The following is a 19,063-nucleotide window of genomic DNA, read 5'->3' as shown; positions in this document are numbered from 1 at the left end:
CTAAGGTGCCAGCTGTCATTTATCTACCCACAATGACATATAGTGAGCATGTTCTGTATAGGAATTTCAGGCACCTGTGCATAGTGTCTATCTGTGGGGGAAGGGTGTGAGGGATGGGGGTGGTCCCTCACACCTGAAATAATCAGGTTAAGCATATGTTTCTCCTGACCTCTATCAGGCTAGCCTAGCCTCTCCTCCCCACCTCCCAACACTGTGTGCACGTACACACACGTGCACAAACGCTCACTCCCTCAGCTTTCCCATCTGTAAGCAGATTCTAAGCAAAAGCTGGCTACTAGCAAGAGACACTGTGGAGCTTGGGAAATAGTTGATGGCCAATAAAAGGTGACGACCTTGGTCTTATAGGTTCTGCTGGTCTCTGGAGGACTGAACTCTCATTGCCATTAGGAGACCCTTGATATCTCTCTTGCAAACTGCTCATATTCTTTAGATCTCACTCCCTTTTCACTCTTTGCTTATACTCTGGCTTCCTTATGGTACAAATTTCAATCCAGATTTTTGTGACCACCAGTCGAAGAAAACTCCTTTAGTCACTTTTGATTACAACTTCCTGTCTTTCTCTGGTTACGTTTTGTTCTGTTGTCCATGACCAGGTCTGCTGCCTTGCTGGGTAAAGAAACACAAGTTTGTCTAACACGGTAGATTTTTAAAGATCCCTAAAAGTTTCTCAGCAAAACAAAGATATCACCACTAGTCTGTCAGTGATTTTCAGAATTAATCTGTGACACAAACTCCCACGTTGTTCATGTTGACCCCACCCATGCTCAACTACACCATAGGATATATTTATTTAAAAAGAATTCATTCATTTCTTTAGGCTGACAATTCTTAACATTAATCAAGAGGGAAGAAGGTAAAGAAGGAGGCCAGAGGCTCAAGAAGTTCCTTGCTCTTTTCATTAAAATTTACAGACCTTTGATATGACCCCTAAAAAATAGGGACATCCCTCAGTTTGAAAACTAGTAATTTACATGATCCAACAGTCATCAGTAGAAATTTCAAGGGAAGAATTCCTGAAAAACACACTGTTTAAATCTTGTCATATTAAGGGCACCTACAGACTAGGTGCCGCCTAGGAATTTTCAGTAGAAAACACAAAACAAAATTCTCAATAAACCTGAAAGAATAGTGTGTCACATGATTATAAGATTTTAAACCACATAACCTATGTATTAAGTACAAATCTACCGTGGACCTACTGATACTAAATGTCATGAAATGGTTAGATTTTTCTCATTGTTGAATTTATTACCACTTTTTAATGAATTTTAGGACTGTATTAAGTGTTGACTATAGAAAATGTGTACTAAATTACACATTTGTGTGTAAAGTAGTCTTCAAGGTAGTAGAATTACTACTTTTGAAGAGGGAACATAAAATTTTGTGGAGTTTCTTTTGCTTATCCCTTGAGTGTCTTATCTGAAAGCAGATTGTTTTTAGGGGTTTCCACCACACAGCCCACACATGTGGCTATAATCTAAAGGATTCATGGTCATTTTACCTTTTTGGCTAATTATCTCCTACAGGTTATGTACAAAGAAAACCTGGGAACAGGCATTCCAACCCCTGTCACTCCAGAGATTGAGAGAGTCAAACGCAATCAAGAGAACTTTAGCTCGGTATTTACAAATATATCAAATAAGAAACTCTATTTCCCCATTTAAAAATTTACCAGAATAACCCATTATCCTTTTTTTTTTTTTTTTAAAGTAACATCTTAACACTCCTGTGTGTGCGTGTGCGTGTTATTACCTGACCAAAACCATCTGGACTTAAACATAGTGACTCACTTTTCTGATGGTACTTTAACATTTTTAGCGACTGACAAGTGTGGATACTTAGGTCTGAATTACCGTATGGAGAATTAACACCAGATCCCTCATCATTATACTCATTTCCTATAACCAATGTACTTTTTCATCCCCAGAATTAGCATGGTAGACTTCATCATTAAAGTGGTGAAGAAAAAGGAAAAGCATTATCCTTACTAAATTAATTACTCACCAAAAGATTCCCCCTTCACACCAACTCCCTGCCCCTGATTTTCTCCCTTCCTTAATCTTTGTGCCTGTTTTGAATGTCTTTTGGGTGCTTTCTTGTATCTCACAGGTTTTGTACAAAGAAAATTTGGGGAAAGGAACCCCAACACCTATCACTCCAGAGATGGAGAGAGTCAAACGCAATCAAGAGAACTTTAGCTCGGTATTTCTTAGGGGCATAAATAAAATCCCTTAATTCTTATTTAAAATAATATTTTTAACACATTACAAACATATGATTTTTCTCCCTGTAAAATTACTAAATTCATATAATGAAAATAATGATACCAAATATGACCTCAGTTTTCAACCCAAATCTAATTTAGTAGTTACTTGAGTTCTGGTGTGAAATTTTTAACTGTTTTCCCTAAAACATAACTATTGGTCACTTCCTTAAAAACCCATAATATTCAGTGTTCTGTGTTTTTCCCCTCTCAAATCCTCCTTTAATAACAATAAGTGTTTCTAACTGTTGTGGCATAAGTCAAAAGTAAAAATCTAACATCCTTTCAAAAGGTCAGTGTTAATTAGAATTTTATTTGTGCTTATTTTGGCTCTGTTTGATGTTATTTTTTTGTGTTTGTAGCCTTTTGTAGAAGAATGTGACTCTTAATATTTCCATTCATGAGACGACAGAACAATTTACAGTAACTCAGAAATGTGGCTCAGTTAGTTTGTGTACCACATCAGATATAAATGAGGTTTACTTTGGAATAGCTTAAGGACCATTGAAAGCTAATGTTTATTTAGCTTCTAATACTTATTAATATTTATTTTATTTCCCCCAACCTCTCTCTCTCTCTCGTTCCCTATTTTAGCATTACCAACAACTCATTATGGATATTAATTTCAATGAACTTGAACACTATTTGATCAGGCCTAATACCTCTGTCTTTGAGAGAAGACCTATATTAGTGACTCCTGCCTGCAGCCTGGCAGCTGTGTCTCTATTAATGCCACTTAGAGATAGACATCCTACTGTGTGTGACGAAATGTCAAAGTGATTGGTTCTATTTCTTAAAGTTGGTCAGGCCTATTTCATGCCATTATGAAAATAAACAAAAATACTTTTAAAGACTAATTTGAAGGTTAATTACCTAAAAGATGGGTCCATGCTGATGTGATTGTTGGTTTTGTGCACACAGATTTTGTACAAAGAGAACTTGAGCAAGGGGACCCCCCTTCCTGTCACTCCTGAGATGGAGCGAGTCAAACGCAATCAAGAAAACTTTAGCTCGGTATTCAGGAGAAAGCTCCTTTAATTCCATATTTTAAAAATAATAACAACTTTCTATAAAACAAACTTCTCACTATTAGTCCCTTTAAAATAATGAGTTTAACATTTTTTAATATCATCAACTGGATCCTGTTTTCACGTCTTTTACTTACCATTTGATTCTAACATTTTATACCTTCTATAATAGTCCCTTAAAACTTTTAATTGGTTCCTTTCCTTCTTTTTTCAACTTTTATGTTGCCACTGGGACTTTTGAAGTTCCTTGATATCCAAAAAACCCAAACACCATAGCTCTTATTTACTCAGAACTCTTGTTATTTGATGCTTCTGGGTTAGCAGAAGTCCTAGACATAGGACTTGAGACCACATGCAGAACTAGTGGCTCTTGCTTGGGAGCAGTGGTTACTTTAACCTAGATCCTATCTGGATAAACACAGGACAAAAAAAGAAAGTAGCTCACTGTTGGAACCCAAAGCAATCTTATCTTGATACTTGTGCTGAACAAGCTATTCCATGAATACAGATCCAGACCTTCTGATTTTTTTTTAATATACAAATCAAATCATAAATGTATATTTAATGTTATTTTTTCTTGTATTAATGCTATTGAAAAATTCCGTAATACTCAGTCTGTGAAACTGCTATATAAGGATCCTAACAGTCACTTATGCCTGAGATAGAAAATCAAATATCAACAGGAAAATTTAGCTGGATTTTTTTTGGGGGGAGCAGGTTTGATCCAAAGTGGCTTTTATTGTCAGTTTAAATATTTTCAGAAAGTTTTAGTCTTCCACATAATTAGATCAGTAACTTTCTTTGGTCCCACTGTCTTTTGGTTTTGTTTTCCTTTGTTTTTAATTACTATTCACTAACAACCTTTTGATTTTGTTAAATTGTCAATGTAAATTAATGTTACCTTTGGAATGTTATAGTCATTATTTTCCCTGTGGGGGGATGACGATGATGATGATGATGATGATGATAATGATTTCTTCTTTTAGAAGAATTAAGGTTTGCATTAATTTTCAAAACTATATTTTAATTATTTTCTTCTACGTTAGAGTAAGTATACTGTTTATATCTGAGATCGTAATGATCCTGACAGTACTGGGCAATTTTTTTTTCCTACGTAACCATTGTGTTCATTTTTACACAGGTTGCATTTAGGCAAAATTGTCTGGTGGTGCATAGAGCTTTCAAGATTCTGTGTGAAATAAATAGTACTATGTATTAAAACATTACCTTTCTGACTTGGCCACCTCCACAATTTGAATTTACTCAACAAAGACCAATTTTGCTATATTGCATAAATTTGGCCTGGGAATTTAAATATCTATTATTCTGCAAAATAGATGTTCTATGTAGGTAAAATAGGTATTTGTCAATCTAATTAAAAAATAATTTTTCTATTGTACACTAAGCACTTTAGTGCCTTTATGAAATTATTTGTAATTTTTTCCTTAATTCCCAACACAGGAAACAAACATTCAGTATAATATGAGTTGATATTGAGTTGAATACCAAATACACTGGCACGTTAGCTAAGGAAATATGGAGCGTGTTCTCATCCAGATCTGTATTTGAAGAGCTAGGTTGACTTGGTGAATTTGTCTTTCCTGTTTGGTGTCTGTAGTCTCGTACGAGGGTCCCTACAGGACAGATGAAAGGGCTGTTTTGACTGCTTTTGCTTTTTCTGGATGCTCTCTTGTGTCATACAGGTGTTGTATAAAGAAAACCTCGGGAAAGGGATCCCAATTCCCATCACTCCAGAGATGGAGAGAGTCAAACACAATCAAGAAAACTTTAGTTCGGTATTTAAAAGAAAAAAAAATCCCTTTAACTATTTTTAAACCAAAAATTAATGGCTATAATTTTAATCTAATCAGCTTATCCCAATAAAAACTTTGACATGTCTTGTTCACAACTTAATGCTGCCATTTCCTATGAATCCATTTCCCCATTTTGGTTAAGTATTAATATAATCATTTGACTTATAAAACAAAAAAGTGTTCAGTATTCTATCCCAGGCTTTAAAAACATAACCTTCTCAGTGTCTAAGCACCCACATTTATCCTGCTTTGGCAAATCTGATCTGAATGTAAAGCTTATAAAAATTTATTTAGCAAAGATCAGAATGTTGGTCTCATTTCTGTTCTAACTTTCTCTGCCCCTACTGGTGTTTGTACAGATTTTTTGAAGTTTCCTTTTTTAGAATCTTGTCATTGCTCTCCATTTGCTTTAAAAATAAGTAATTCTCCCAATGTGTTCACCCAAACTAAAAATTAAATACTTGGACTTCTTTTGAAAAGTCAACAAAAGAAGGTTTGTGTAGGTATCTTCATATATACAATGTTTCTAAAACCCAAATACCCTTATGTGGATTATTAATAACATTTCCAAATCAAAAATAACTTCCTGGGTTCTCCTTTTGTCTCTTACCCTTTTAATTTTTTTTCTCTTCCTCATAACAAACTGGGGGCACTAATCCTTCCCTTTCATGGTGCACTCTGTTGTTCAGTGCTACAGGGATTTGTTCAAACAACAAAAATAACAAAACTTTCCTTTCCTATCTCTTCGTTTTTGCTGCTCTTTCCTGCATTCCCTTACTTATGTCTCTAGGCTCGTACAGGTTGGATCTAGAAGCTTCTGGTGTTTCCTTTCCTCTAACTCATTCTCTTCCTCTTTGCCCTTCTACTCCCCACTTCTCCACAAGTGGGGGAAAGTGGTTGACTGCTCTTTTTGTTCTGGATGCTTTCTTATCATACAGGTGCTATACAAGGAGAACCTGGGGACTGGAATTCCAATCTCCATCACCCCTGAGATGCAGAGAGTCAAACACAATCAAGAAAACCTTAGCTCGGTATTTTGGAAAGAAAGGGAAAAAGAAGATGCCTTGTTTAACCTCGTTATTAAATAGATACTTAACATTTATTCCTTTTTAAAACCCACTACCCTTCCTTTGTTTCTAATATACCTCACTTAACAAAAAGACATACTTTTACATTTTTATGTTACTACTATGGATTCATTTTTTTTATATTTTAGTTAATTGACTTCTATTCCATCTGGTATTTAAAAAAATATTTTAAAAAAAACACCACTGGTCTTTAGTTTGCTTGGATAACAACAAAACTGAGTTCTAACCATCTCAAACCCCCACGTGATTGGGAGGCAGTGTGCTCACAGAAATGGAACAATAACATGAATAACTGACAACCTTTCCCCAGCAGCTGAGGTCCTTGCTGCCCTACAGTCCTCTTCCCCAGCCCAAGAATGGCTGCCATTAAAACAGTTTGTGGCAAATTGTCAACCTGTAACTCCTGTGTCATGTGGTAACAAGGAAGTTGAACTTGTCTTTAAGAATCTAAAAACCAATGAAATATTACTGATGCCTGTTTTTTCTGGATGCTTTCTCATCACACAGGTGTTGTACAAAGAAAATATGGGCAAGGGAACCCCTATACCTGTCACTCCAGAGATGGAGAGAGTCAAACACAATCAAGAAAACCTTAGCTCGGTATTTTGGAAAGAAAGGGAAAAGAAGATGCCATTTAACCTCATAATTAAATAGATATTTAACATTTATTCCTTTTTAAAAACCCACTACCCTTCCTTTGTTTCTAACATACCTCACTTAGCAAAAAGACATACTTTTGCATTTTTACCTTGTTACTATGGCTTCAGTTTTTAATTTTAGTTAATTGACTTCTATTCCATCTGATATTTTAAAATATTTTTGTTTAAGCCACTGGTCTTTAATTTGCTTGGATAACAACAAAACCGAGTTCTAACCATCTCAACCCCCCACGTGATTGGGAGGCAGTGTGCTCACAGAAATGGAACAATAACATGAATAACTGACAACCTTTCCCCAGCAGCTGAGGTCCTTGCTGCCCTACAGTCCTCTTTCCCAGCCCAAGACTGGCTGCCATTAAAGTAGTTTGTGGCAAATTGTCAACCTGTAACTCCTGTGTCATGTGGTAACAAGGAAGTTGAACTCGTCCTTAAAATCTTAAAACCAATGAAATATTACTGACGGCTGTTTTTTTCTGGATGCTTTCTCATCACACAGGTGTTGTACAAAGAAAATATGGGCAAGGGAACCCCTATACCTGTCACTCCAGAGATGGAGAGAGTCAAACACAATCAAGAAAATATTAGCTCGGTACTTTGGCAAGAAAAGCAAAAACTACTTCTTTAATGATTTAAAATAATACTTATTAATCCTACTTTTAAAAAACAACTTAAATTTTGTGAATTTTGTTTATCACATGTATCCTTCTTTCCTAGAAGGCTACTCTTAGCTTTAACCCTGTAATAACAAGATTGCTTTAATCCATAAAGTTCTAATATCAGGAAGTAACAGATTTTCCAATAAAATATCCTTTCACTCATCTCTCCCCAAACTTACTCTCTATCTACTATCCTCAAGGTCTCTTTGTTTTATGCACTCATGAAATTTGGGGGGTGGGGTAGGTATGAGAGCTCTTTCTGGAACATTGGAGTTGTGATCTTCTTCAGCTTTTGCACCTATGACTTTTGGTTCTAATTTATCCTGTCAGATTTAGACAAAGAGACCTTGGGGAAATAACCCCTGATTCTCTTCTTCAAGGATAATGACATTTCTATTCCATCGGATATTTGTAAATATTAAAAAAAAAAAACCCACTTGTCTTTTAGTTTGCTTGGATAACAACAAAACTGAGTTCTAACAATCTCAAATCCCCATGTGATTGTTTGGAGGTACTGTGCTCATAGAAATGAAAAAACTAAGATCCACTAGTGATTTCAGCACATGACTATCAATTTACTTAAAAAGGAAAGTGTCACTCGAACTGTTTTTGCTTTACCAATTTTAATTTTTTTTTTTTTTTGTCTTTAGCGTGGTCTTTAACTGTTAGCTTTAGTAAACCATTTCCTGTAAGCCTGTGCTCTGTGATATTATATATGTTTAGTGATTACGGGGTGGGGGGGAGCAGAGATTGGGATTCGTATGGGGAGGACACTAGCTCGTGTAAGGAAGAAGCCTGCAACCCCTCACATCAGCGCTATGTGTGGGTTTCTCCAGTACTTGAGCACAGGGCATCAGAATCACCCGGAGCACTTGTTACATCAGATTGTAGGGCCCTGTCCCCACAGTTTCTCATTTTCTGGGTCTGGTGTGGGGCCAGCAAATTTGCAATTCTAGCAAAGCGCTCAGGCAATGTTGAGCTTGCTATTCAGGGACCCCACTTTGAGAACCATTACTTGAACAGAATTCCTTCTCTTGAACATCATTTCCCAAACCCATTCCCCATGAATGACACTGAAGTAAGACACTGAGGTAAAGGATTTATGGTGATGCTAATGATGTAATCGCTGAGAACATTTTTCCTTACTGAGAAGTTTGCTGGTGAACTAAGGTAGGAGACAGAGCACGGATGACAGCAGGGAACAAAAGAGTAGGAGAAATCCTTGTTTGTGGGCCCAGGATTGTATGGATGTGTCTATATACAGAGTTGCTGCACAACCAACCATCCAGTCGCCCACTCCTGTGTAGGGACCGGCCCCGCCTTCTCCGTGTCACTCAAGCGCATTCCCCTACAGTCCTTTCTAGATGATCTGTCTGGTGCTTGAAATTCATGGACTAGTGGGCAAATGAAGGCTGTCTTTCATCCTTTTTGGGGCACACTGCAGTTCTGTCAGGCGGTCTGCCAGGATGTCAGGGCAGGGGCCTACCCTGGAAATGTGTGTCTGGCTGTAACTATACTCAGCTTCCTTTGGAAACATACCTCTTTCCGCCTAACCTTGTTGCCTAAATGGTTTGACACCCTGAACCTCATAACAAATTATCTATTCTGTTTAATCTTTTGGTAACTGTAACTTTTTTTTTTCTTTTTGGCTTTTTGGATCCATTGGACCCGTGTAGGTTTTGTACAAAGAAAATGTGGGGAAAGCCACCCCAACCCCTGTCACGCCAGAGATGCAGAGAGTCAAACGCAATCAAGAGAACATTAGCTCGGTATTGTCTTGAGAAACGAAAGTGCTTTTAACTTTGCAAAGTAACCCCTGCAGTTTGGCCTGCTCCTAACTCCATCCCAGGTTAAAAACCAGCAAAATGCCAATTTTTTTAGAATCTGTAAATGACCTACTCCATGTATTATTGCCATTAACTATTTTTTTAAGCTTTCTTCTTGAGAGCCGTTCTCACTAATGTAGTAGATTAAACCTGGAGTTTTCTTCCCCAAATCGCATTATATTTAATAGCCTGAATATTGCCTCTTGGTGATTTTCGGGTCCAACTTTGTATCTCACAGGTGTTATACAAAGAGAAACCGGGGGAAGCGACCCCTACACCCTTTACTCCTGAGATGGAAAGAGTCAAACGCAATCAAGAAAACTTTAGCTCGGTATTTCGGAGAGGAAAAAAGAAATCGTTACCTTTTTAATAAGCCTGGCAATCATGGTTATATCACTAATTTACCTCACATTTTTCCCAGAACTTTTAAGTTCATCTTTACCCACTTAAAAACAACCAACCAACCCCTCCAGCTCAAACTGATTTAATTCTTTCTTCTTCTCTGGCTTTATACAATAACATTTTAATGGCTTTATCTCCCTGATGCGTTTCTTATAGAGTGTGATATAATTGAGCCGTAACACAAGCTAGATGATGGTTTTCAGAACTGGTTTTCTGCTTTCTGATGTCTGGATGCTCTCTTGGCTCCTCTAGGTATTATACAAAGAGAATATGAGAAAAGCAACTCCGACACCTGTTACTCCAGAGATGGAGCGAGCTAAGCGCAACCAAGAAAACATTAGCTCGGTATTGTCTAGGATTAAACACAGGAGTAGTGCAACAACTTGGAAAATAACATTTTAACATCATAGAAACACGCCTTTCTCATTCACTTGGAAAGCACACTAAAATGAAAAAAAAGAAATGCAACATCTTGGAAAATAACATTTTTAACACCATAAAAATGTGCACCTTCTCATTCAACTGAAAATTTACATTAAAATTAACACAACTGTGCTTTTAAATTCCAAATGATCATACTAAGAAATAACAAGTTAATTGCCAATGTTTTCTCTTACCTTTATTTTACTCCAAGGTAGTCTTATATAACCAACTAGGTAGTCTTACATAACCAACTGTAACAAATTGACTTCCTAACAGCCTCAATCTTCTGCTCTCCTTTATTTTTAAGGTATTCTATGAAACAGGTAATACTCTGAGGTGGATGCCTTCTTTGGCTTTGGTATTTTGGGCTTTTCATGTCTGGAGGACCTTGATTTCTGTGTTAACATATGGGTTTATGAAATCTGGACATAAACCTGTGAAAATGATCACTTGTTTGGAAGGACAGTTGTTTAGGGGCACCTGGTTGGCTCAGTCAGAAGAGCATGCAACTCTTGATCTCAGGGTCATGAGTTCGAGCCCTGTGTTGGGGGTAGAGATTAAATAATACATTAAACTTTTAAAAAATTAAAAGGATAGTTGTTTTCAATGTCAGAATCACACCTAGTGCCAAATACCATCCAGTCTGCTGGTGCTGCAATTCCCAGCAAATCCAAGAGACCAATTTCTTCCGATCCTCTTTGAAATTCTGTGCTCTATCTCCCTTGGAAATCAGAGTTGCATTTTCAAAGACAAAACTTGTCCTTTCTCTCCTGATGAGAGCCCTGCCCATTTGTCCTCATGCTAATCTGTTCAGCCGTTAGTCAAGGGTATCACTGGGTCTTTTCAGTTGACTCAAGCTTCCCTTCCCAGCTACTTTTATCTCCATGTGCTGGAAAAGTTTTGAGACTTCAGAATTAGAACAGTACCATGACCTGGACTTAATTCATGGTCTCTCCTCTACCAGGTTCTTTATTCTGATAGCTTCCGGAAACAAATACAAGGCAAAGCTGCCTATGTCCTAGACACTCCAGAGATGAGACGGGTGCGGGAGACCCAACGTCACATCTCAACGGTGAGTCCGGGATTCTTCAGGATTGACGGGCCAGCCTGCTGGATCAGGTGGAAAAGGAAATGATCACACCGTCATATTTTTACAAAGTGAATTAATGAAATTTCAGGTGAAATATCATGAAGACTTTGAGAAACACAAGGGTTGCTTCACACCAGTGGTGACGGACCCTATCACTGAACGAGTAAAGAAGAACACACAGGACTTCAGTGACATTAACTACCGAGGTATTCAGAGAAAAGTGGTAGAAATGGAACAAAAACGGAATGACCAGGATCAGGAGACTATTACAGGTATATGAGGCCTACAAGGAAAATCAACTCTAAACTGAGGGGGTAGAAGAACAGGAGTGGAATTACCCATAGGAAGGCAAAGGATAAAGGGACCTCAGTCTCTGTTTTCACTAGTTGTAAAAGAAAACTTATTTCACGGCTTGCAAAGCTGATCTCTCTTCTTTCTTCTGCTTTGTTCTCCTCTGAGAACTAAGTTAAATTGGTGTTCATGGTCCTGTGGTTAATTAAGCTCATGCTTTGCTTTCCAAGATATCAGGAGTCATCCAAAAACATCTGTTCTGATCCTTAATTTCGCTCAATCTTAGGTTTACGTGTCTGGCGTACTAATCCGGGCTCAGTTTTTGACTATGATCCAGCAGAAGACAATATACAATCACGAAGCTTACACATGATTAATGGTATGTTATAGCTTATGAAATAAATGTCACCATTTAGTGGGCTAGCATCGGTGACCTCAAGGAAACTCAAGGGTCTTCAGTGTTCTCAGTTGTCATTCCGCAGAGAAACACCTCCCTGACCAGTGGGACAATATCATTTTCTACGAAAATTTAAATCAGGGAAAGATTGCCTCACTGCCTCCATGTAAATCTCCTTAGGCCCCACTATTATCATTTTGTTTCTCAAGAAAAAGTAGTACATCTTTCTATTGGAGACATAATGGAAAAAAATACATAGGCACTGGGAAGAGAATGAATTTGACCTTTGGCAACTTTCTGAACACTCTTATGTCATCCAGGAAGATTATTAACAAGACAGGCCACATGCCTTTGTGTCTTCTGTTCATGTTAAAATGTAGAATGATACATAGTGTTTGTCCTTAAAGAATTTACACTCTATTCTCCTGATGGAGAGACCAGTAAATCAGTGGTTACACCCTGACACGTGCAGTTTTAAAGGTCTGCACACAAATTGTAGGAACTCAGAGAAAGGGATCTAAATTAATTTGGAAGTGAGGGAGGGCTTTCTGGAGGAGTTTAACGGGGAGTTTGTGAATTTTGATGAGCCAGGAAAACGGACAGGGTGGAGGGAAGGGGTTGGCCAGGAAAGGCTGAGATTTGAAGCGTGGCTGTACCGTTTAGCAGTCACGCGCCCTTCGGTAAGTCACTTCAGCTGTCATGTGGAAAATGAGGATGACAACCACATAATATACAAGGGTTTCGAGGGTTTAATCCGTGGAAGTCTACCGAAAACCACGCTTCGCAAATCCCCCACCCCACCGAACTGAGATTCATTACAGTCAGGCTTTGCTACCGCCTAAGTTTCACGCCTGCTCCCCGCCCCCCAGCGCAAGCGCAGCGCCGGAGCCGGGAGCAGTCGCGGTCGGCCAGCGCGCTGAGCGTCAGCGGCGTCAGCGGCGGCGGCGAGGACAAGTCCGAGCACTCGGAAGCGGCCGACCAGCGCCTCTCCACCTACAGCGACGGCGGCGTCTTCTTCTCAGCCACCTCCGCAGGTACAAGTGGGTGGCGCTGCCCTGGCCAGTCGCGGCCCGCCCGCTGACTGGGTTACTAGGGCAGATGCTTTCAGTTAATTTTTTTTTTTAAATCTGGATTTTTAAAAATCATTTCTAATGATGAGAAAAGCCTAGAACTGTGGAGAAGCACATGAAACCAGATGTTTCATTCATTAACTTTTATTAGAGCCTCCTTTCTTGGAAATCGTTCTTTGTAAGTTAGGGGAAAAGAGAACACTGCTCCACTGACACTGATTAAATGACGTCTAGCCACCATTTCTTCTCGTAAACTACTTTCCCCCTACCGTGTAGCTTACAAACATGCGAAAACCACGGAACTCCCACAACAGCGATCCTCTTCAGTTGCCACCCAACAGACAACGGTATCCTCTATCCCATCTCACCCATCTACCGCGGGGGTAAGTAAGCAATCAGGAGCTTACTGAAATCATTCTTATCTTTTCATATGTGCAATAATGATTATCGCTATTCTGGTCTTTTTTAATTCCAAGTTTTAAATTCTAGTTAATTAACATACAGTGTAATATTGGTCTCAGGAATAGACTTTAGTGATTCACCACTTATATAACACCCAGGGCTCATCACAAGTACCCTCCTTAATGCCCATCACTCATTTAACCCATTATATGCCCACCTCCTCTCCATCACCCCTCAGTTTGTTCTCTGTAGTTAAGAGACTGTCTTAGGGTTTCCTTCCCTGTTTTTATCTTATTTTTCCTTCCATGTAATGCTTTTAATACACATCTCATGTTACCAGTAATATCAGAAACCTTTCTTTTTTTTTTTTTAAATTTTTTTTTAACGTTTATTTTTGAGACAGAGACAGACAGAGCATGAACAGGGGAGGGGCAGAGAGAGAGGGGGACACAGAATCAGAAGCAGACGCGGGGCTCGAACTCACGGACCGTGAGATCGTGACCTGAGCTGAAGTCGGAGGCTTAACCGACTGAGCCACCCAGGCGCCCCATCAGAAACCTTTCATTACCAAACTCAAGTTAATTAAAAAGCATTATTCAGTGATTTAGAACAAACTAAAGCAAATGATCATTTGGGGCTCATTGGTCCTACCCACTATCTTACTGTATTTGCTGCTTGGAATCATTCTTTTTTTTAATTTTTTTTATTTATTTTTTTTTAATTTTTTTTTTTTAACGTTTATTTATTTTTGAAACAAAGATAGAGCATGAACGGGGGAGGGGCAGAGAGAGAGGGAGACACAGAATCGGAAGCAGGCTCCAGACTCTGAGCCATCAGCCCAGAGCCCGACGCGGGGCTCGAACTCACAGACCAGACCGTGAGATCGTGACCTGAGCTGAAGTCGGACGCTTAACCGACTGAGCCACCCAGGCGCCCCTCATTCTTGAAGAATATATGTATGTGTGCCCATGTCACACATATAAACATGTCATTATCTTAGATTTCCCTTGTTAATATCCATTGAAGAAGAGATAAGTCAAATCATGTTTACAGTTCACCAGATTACTTAAAAAACTGTTAGTTTAAAACCCTGGACTCATTCATAATATCACAAAAACATCAATTCTTTAGGGTTGAAATAAAAATATTTGTATGAAGAAACTATCTTTACTAAAAGACATAAAGATCTAAGTATTGAGACCCATTATATTTCAGGAAGGGAATCTTGTAAAGTTGTCATTTTTCCTGAAATAAATACATAAATTCAAGGCAACTCGACTCAAAATCCTAGAGGAATTTTAAACCATTTTGTATATTAATCCTAAAATTTATTTGAAAGAGTAAAGATGCAAGAATAATCAAGTAAATTTTGAAAGTGACAATAGGAACTTATTAACCAAATAAGAGCAACACATACTATAAAATTGTCATTAAATATGGATCTTAGCATGGGAAAAGATGTGAAAATAGATGAGGTCCAGAAATGGACCCTTAAAGAATTACAGATTAGCAGGGGGAAAAAAAAATAAAAATTGTAAAATACTATAGAAAAGTGGAGACTACTTCTATAATACTGGGGACAGGGGAAGACCTTCCTCAGCAAGTTCTAGAACCTAGGAATGTGTAAGAAAAGACCACATATATTTAACCATAAAACTTTAAGTGTTTTTATAACAAAAAGAAACATGTCAAACTGGAAGAAATATTTGCAGCATACATAACAAAAAGATTTATATCTAAAAAGCATAACACTGAAAAATTCATTGACAAATTATTCCCCTTCCAGTCAAAATAAGAAAGACCTGTACGCAAATGAATAAACAACTTACAGCAGAAGAAATAAAACACCCAACAAAAAAGATGTTCACCATGATTGCTAACCAGGAATATGCAAATTAAAACAATAATAAAGTAGCATATTAGAACATTATGGTAGTGAATAAAAAAAAATTAACATGCAGGGGCGCCTGGGTGGCTCAGTCGGTTAAGCGTCCGACTTCAGCTCAGGTCACGATCTCGCGGTCTGCGAGTTCGAGCCCCGCGTCGGGCCCTGGGCTGATGGCTCAGAGCCTGGAGCCTGCTTCCGATTCTGTGTCTCCCTCTCTCTCTGCCCCTCCCCTATTCATGCTGTGTCTCTCTCTGTCTCAAAAATAAATAAACGTTAAAAAAAAAATTAAAAAAAATTAACATGCACATACCATTTGACCTTTCACCTTTAAAAGCTCTTTTTTTTTTTTTTTTTCTAAAATACTTGCCTGAAGACAAACATTCAGGGATTAGTGTAAGAAAAAATGGTAACAATTAAATGACCAAAAGTATAGACCTGGCTAATTTGTGATATTACTAAAATATGGAAAGACCTCAAAGCTGTATTAAATGGAAAGAACAGTAAGTATTATTTATAGTATTGTTCTACTTATACAGCAGGAAAGGGGAAACCTATCGCTGAATATGAATATATGTATGTATATTTCAGAATGCTAGGAAAAAATATGTAGGTTATATACTAATTACTAATTAGTGCCTGTTCCTATCAAGAAAATTTGGGCACTTTCAATCTTTGTTTTTATCTCCAAATTGTTACAGTTTTTAAAAATCTTATTTTGCTATTCTAAGAACATTTAACATGAGCTCTACCTTCTTACCATATTTAAAAAAAAATTTGGGGGGGGGGGGTGCCTAGGTGGCTCAGTCGGTTAAGCATCTGACTTCGGCTCAGGTCAGATCTCACAGTTCATGGGTTCAAGCCCCCATCAGGTTCTCTGTCAACATGGAGCTTGCTTCAGATCCTCCCTTCTGTCCCTCTCTCTCAGAAAGATCCTCTCTCTGTCCTTCCCCCGCTCATGCATACTCACTTGCTCTCTCTCAAAAATACATAAAACATTTAAAAAAAACTATTTTTGAGATGAGGGGGAGGAAGGGGCAGAGAGAGGGAGGGAGAGAGAATCCCAGACAGGCTCTGCACTGTCAGATGGAGCCCAACACAGGGCTCAATCTCATGAACTGAACCACGAGATCATGACTTGGGCTGAAATCAAGAGACAGATGCTGAGCTGATTGAGCCACCCAGGAGCCCCCCCTTCTTACCACATTTTTAGGTGTTCAGTACATTCTTGTTACTATAGGTTCAAGGCTGTGTGTACAGATCTCTAGAGATCTCCAGAACAACAGATCTCTAGAGCTTATTCATCTTGCTTAACTGAAACTTTATGCTTGTTGACTTTAATTCCCCATTTTCCCCTCCCACGTTACAGGTTTTTTTGTTTGTTTTTTTAACATGTGGAGGATAGCTTGTAGCAACTTTTACTACTAACATGCTCCCAAATTCCGAAAGTGAGAGATACATGCAATATTGCTATGGTTTTTCAAATTTTTCTTCTCCAAAACACAAGATTGACTTCCTCAAAAGGGAAGAAAAGGCTATATATAAAATTCTTTTTTCATACAATTTTATGAATATATTAACATACTATTAAGTTCATCATTTGAAGTGTACAGGCCCAGTGATTTTCTTTGTTATTCAACCACTACCATAATCTAATTTCCTAATATTTCATCACCCTAAAAAAACCCTGTACCCATCAAGTTACTCCCCATCCCCCACCATCCAATCCTAAGTGATCCACTAATGTACTTTGTTTCTACTTGCCTATTCAAGACATTTCATGTAAACGAAATCACACAATATGTGATCTTTTGTGACCAGATTCTTTTAACTTAATGGTCTTAGTTCATCTAGTTGTATCATACAGCAATAATTCATTTCCTTTTATCAACAAATAATATTCCATTGTATGAAAATCTCACCTTTTCATTCTTCATTCATCAGTTGGTGGGCATTTGGGTTAGTTCCACTTTTGGGCTGCTATCAGTGGCAGATGTAGAAGTTATTATGTGGACGTATTTACCTACGTAGCACCGGAATATGCTAACTCTGTATTTAAGATGGGAGAAACTTCCAAAACTCTATTCGGAGTGGTTGTACCATTTTACATTCTCACCAGCAGTTTATATGGGTTCAAATTTCTCCATTATCTTCCCCTAAACTGGTTATTGAGTATCACCATTCTCGTGTGTGTGAAGTGGTATTTCATTGTGGTTCTCCCTGATGACTACTAAGGTTTGAACATTTTTTTCAGGAGCTTACGGGCTGTTTGTACATCTCCTTTGGAGAATTCAGATCTTTTGCCCTTCCCCCCACCTTTTATCAGTATTGAATTATAGTTCTTTATATTTTCTGGACGGTAATTCCTTACCAGATAGATGATTTGCAAATATTTTCTCCTATTTTGTGAGTAGTCTTTTTACTTTCTTGGTGGTAGTTGCTCATTCTATTTTGTGCAACTTAAATTTGTGAAGTAAGTTGTAAGAGACCTTAAAACTAGGTGTTTAGGGTACTTGTTGCAAATCTAATATGTATTCTTTTTTTTTTTTTTTTTTTTTTTTTTTTTTACCTTTTTTCATCTTCACAAATAGAAAATCTTCCGTGCCATGTACGACTATATGGCTGCTGATGCAGATGAGGTGTCCTTCAGAGACGGAGATGCTATTGTAAATGTTCAGGCGATTGATGAAGGTTGGATGTATGGCACTGTGCAGAGGACCGGCAGGACTGGCATGCTGCCAGCCAACTACGTGGAGGCTATTTAAGCATTTCAAGTATCGCACCTGTCTAGAGGACCTGCAGAACCTCTAGTCAGTATTTCCGTTCAGACACTCCACTGTTACTCAAGCTGCCTAATGATCTTTTTGTGTCAACATGACTAATAGTTATACCATCCCTTAATTTGTTTCTATATGAACTTCAGTAATTCTTCAAGGAAAACAAATGTTAATATCACCCATCTGTTCAATTATTAAACTAGATTTACTTCATTATTTTCTGGACTTGGATATAAAACTTAAGAGACAACATTAAACCCATAGGTTCATTATTTTTAAAACTGTCATTAGCAAATTTTCCATAGGATTTTTAAATAAGTTTAATTATAGAATAGGCATTTTAAAAGTCTATGCAATGTTATTGCTGTATCAACCCAGAGTCTTTCTCCATTATGAAAATGTTTAACATTTAATACCAGGATTCTGAACATGTTAAACAAATTAAGGAAAAAATGGCAGAAATACTCCCCTTTTCTTGCTTACCGAATGCTGATGCTTTTAATTCTATTCCAGTTCTGAAGTTATAAAGGTGACAGTTGATATAAACTGTTGATAAGCTAGTAACTAATAAAGTCTTTAATTCTGCAATAAACACCACTGATGTAATGACTTATTTTTTAATAGTTTTAAGATCTACAAATAAAAAATTTCAATAAAGCAAATCCATTACATTAGACTTCACCAAAAAAAAAAAAAACTTTAAAAAATGTACTGTTAAAAATGCACAAGCATAGGCTTTCTCAGATCTATACTGTGTTCAGTAAGCTTCCCTTATGGCTCAGCTGATAACATTTTAGAAACAGCTATGGGATCAGCAGGTGACAACCAGGAACTCAGTGGCACAGCAAGTCCCACCACTACTATTTCCCGTTGACCTGCCCCCTCCAATATGCCCTTGGCAATCTCGGAAAAGGGGGCAGGAAATTTATTTGAAGAAATAAAAGCTGAAAACTTCCCAAACCTAAGGAAGG

The 19,063-nt window shown here is 37.9% G+C and overlaps 1 protein-coding gene across 1 annotated transcript in view; it reads left to right on the top strand.

Moving 5' to 3' along the window:
• Nucleotides 1–18,686, top strand: part of NEB (nebulin) — a 223,438-nt gene extending 204,752 nt beyond the window's left edge. Inside the window, exons 136-147 of the mRNA XM_042994438.1 lie at nt 1,548–1,640; nt 2,131–2,223; nt 7,370–7,462; nt 9,206–9,298; nt 9,594–9,686; nt 10,010–10,102; nt 11,145–11,252; nt 11,359–11,542; nt 11,848–11,940; nt 12,828–12,992; nt 13,305–13,411; nt 17,907–18,686. Coding sequence (XP_042850372.1) covers nt 1,548–1,640; nt 2,131–2,223; nt 7,370–7,462; nt 9,206–9,298; nt 9,594–9,686; nt 10,010–10,102; nt 11,145–11,252; nt 11,359–11,542; nt 11,848–11,940; nt 12,828–12,992; nt 13,305–13,411; nt 17,907–18,080 — 1,389 coding nt within the window. The 3' untranslated portion in view covers nt 18,081–18,686. The remainder of the gene's footprint in view (nt 1–1,547; nt 1,641–2,130; nt 2,224–7,369; nt 7,463–9,205; nt 9,299–9,593; nt 9,687–10,009; nt 10,103–11,144; nt 11,253–11,358; nt 11,543–11,847; nt 11,941–12,827; nt 12,993–13,304; nt 13,412–17,906) is intronic.
• The last annotated feature ends 377 nt before the right edge of the window (nt 18,687–19,063 follow it).

The sequence above is a fragment of the Panthera tigris genome, chromosome C1 (genome assembly GCF_018350195.1).
Source record: "Panthera tigris isolate Pti1 chromosome C1, P.tigris_Pti1_mat1.1, whole genome shotgun sequence".
Taxonomy (NCBI): domain Eukaryota; kingdom Metazoa; phylum Chordata; class Mammalia; order Carnivora; family Felidae; genus Panthera; species Panthera tigris.
The sequence above is the reverse complement of the archived record's forward strand: the minus strand, read 5'-3'. Positions and strand labels throughout refer to the sequence as shown.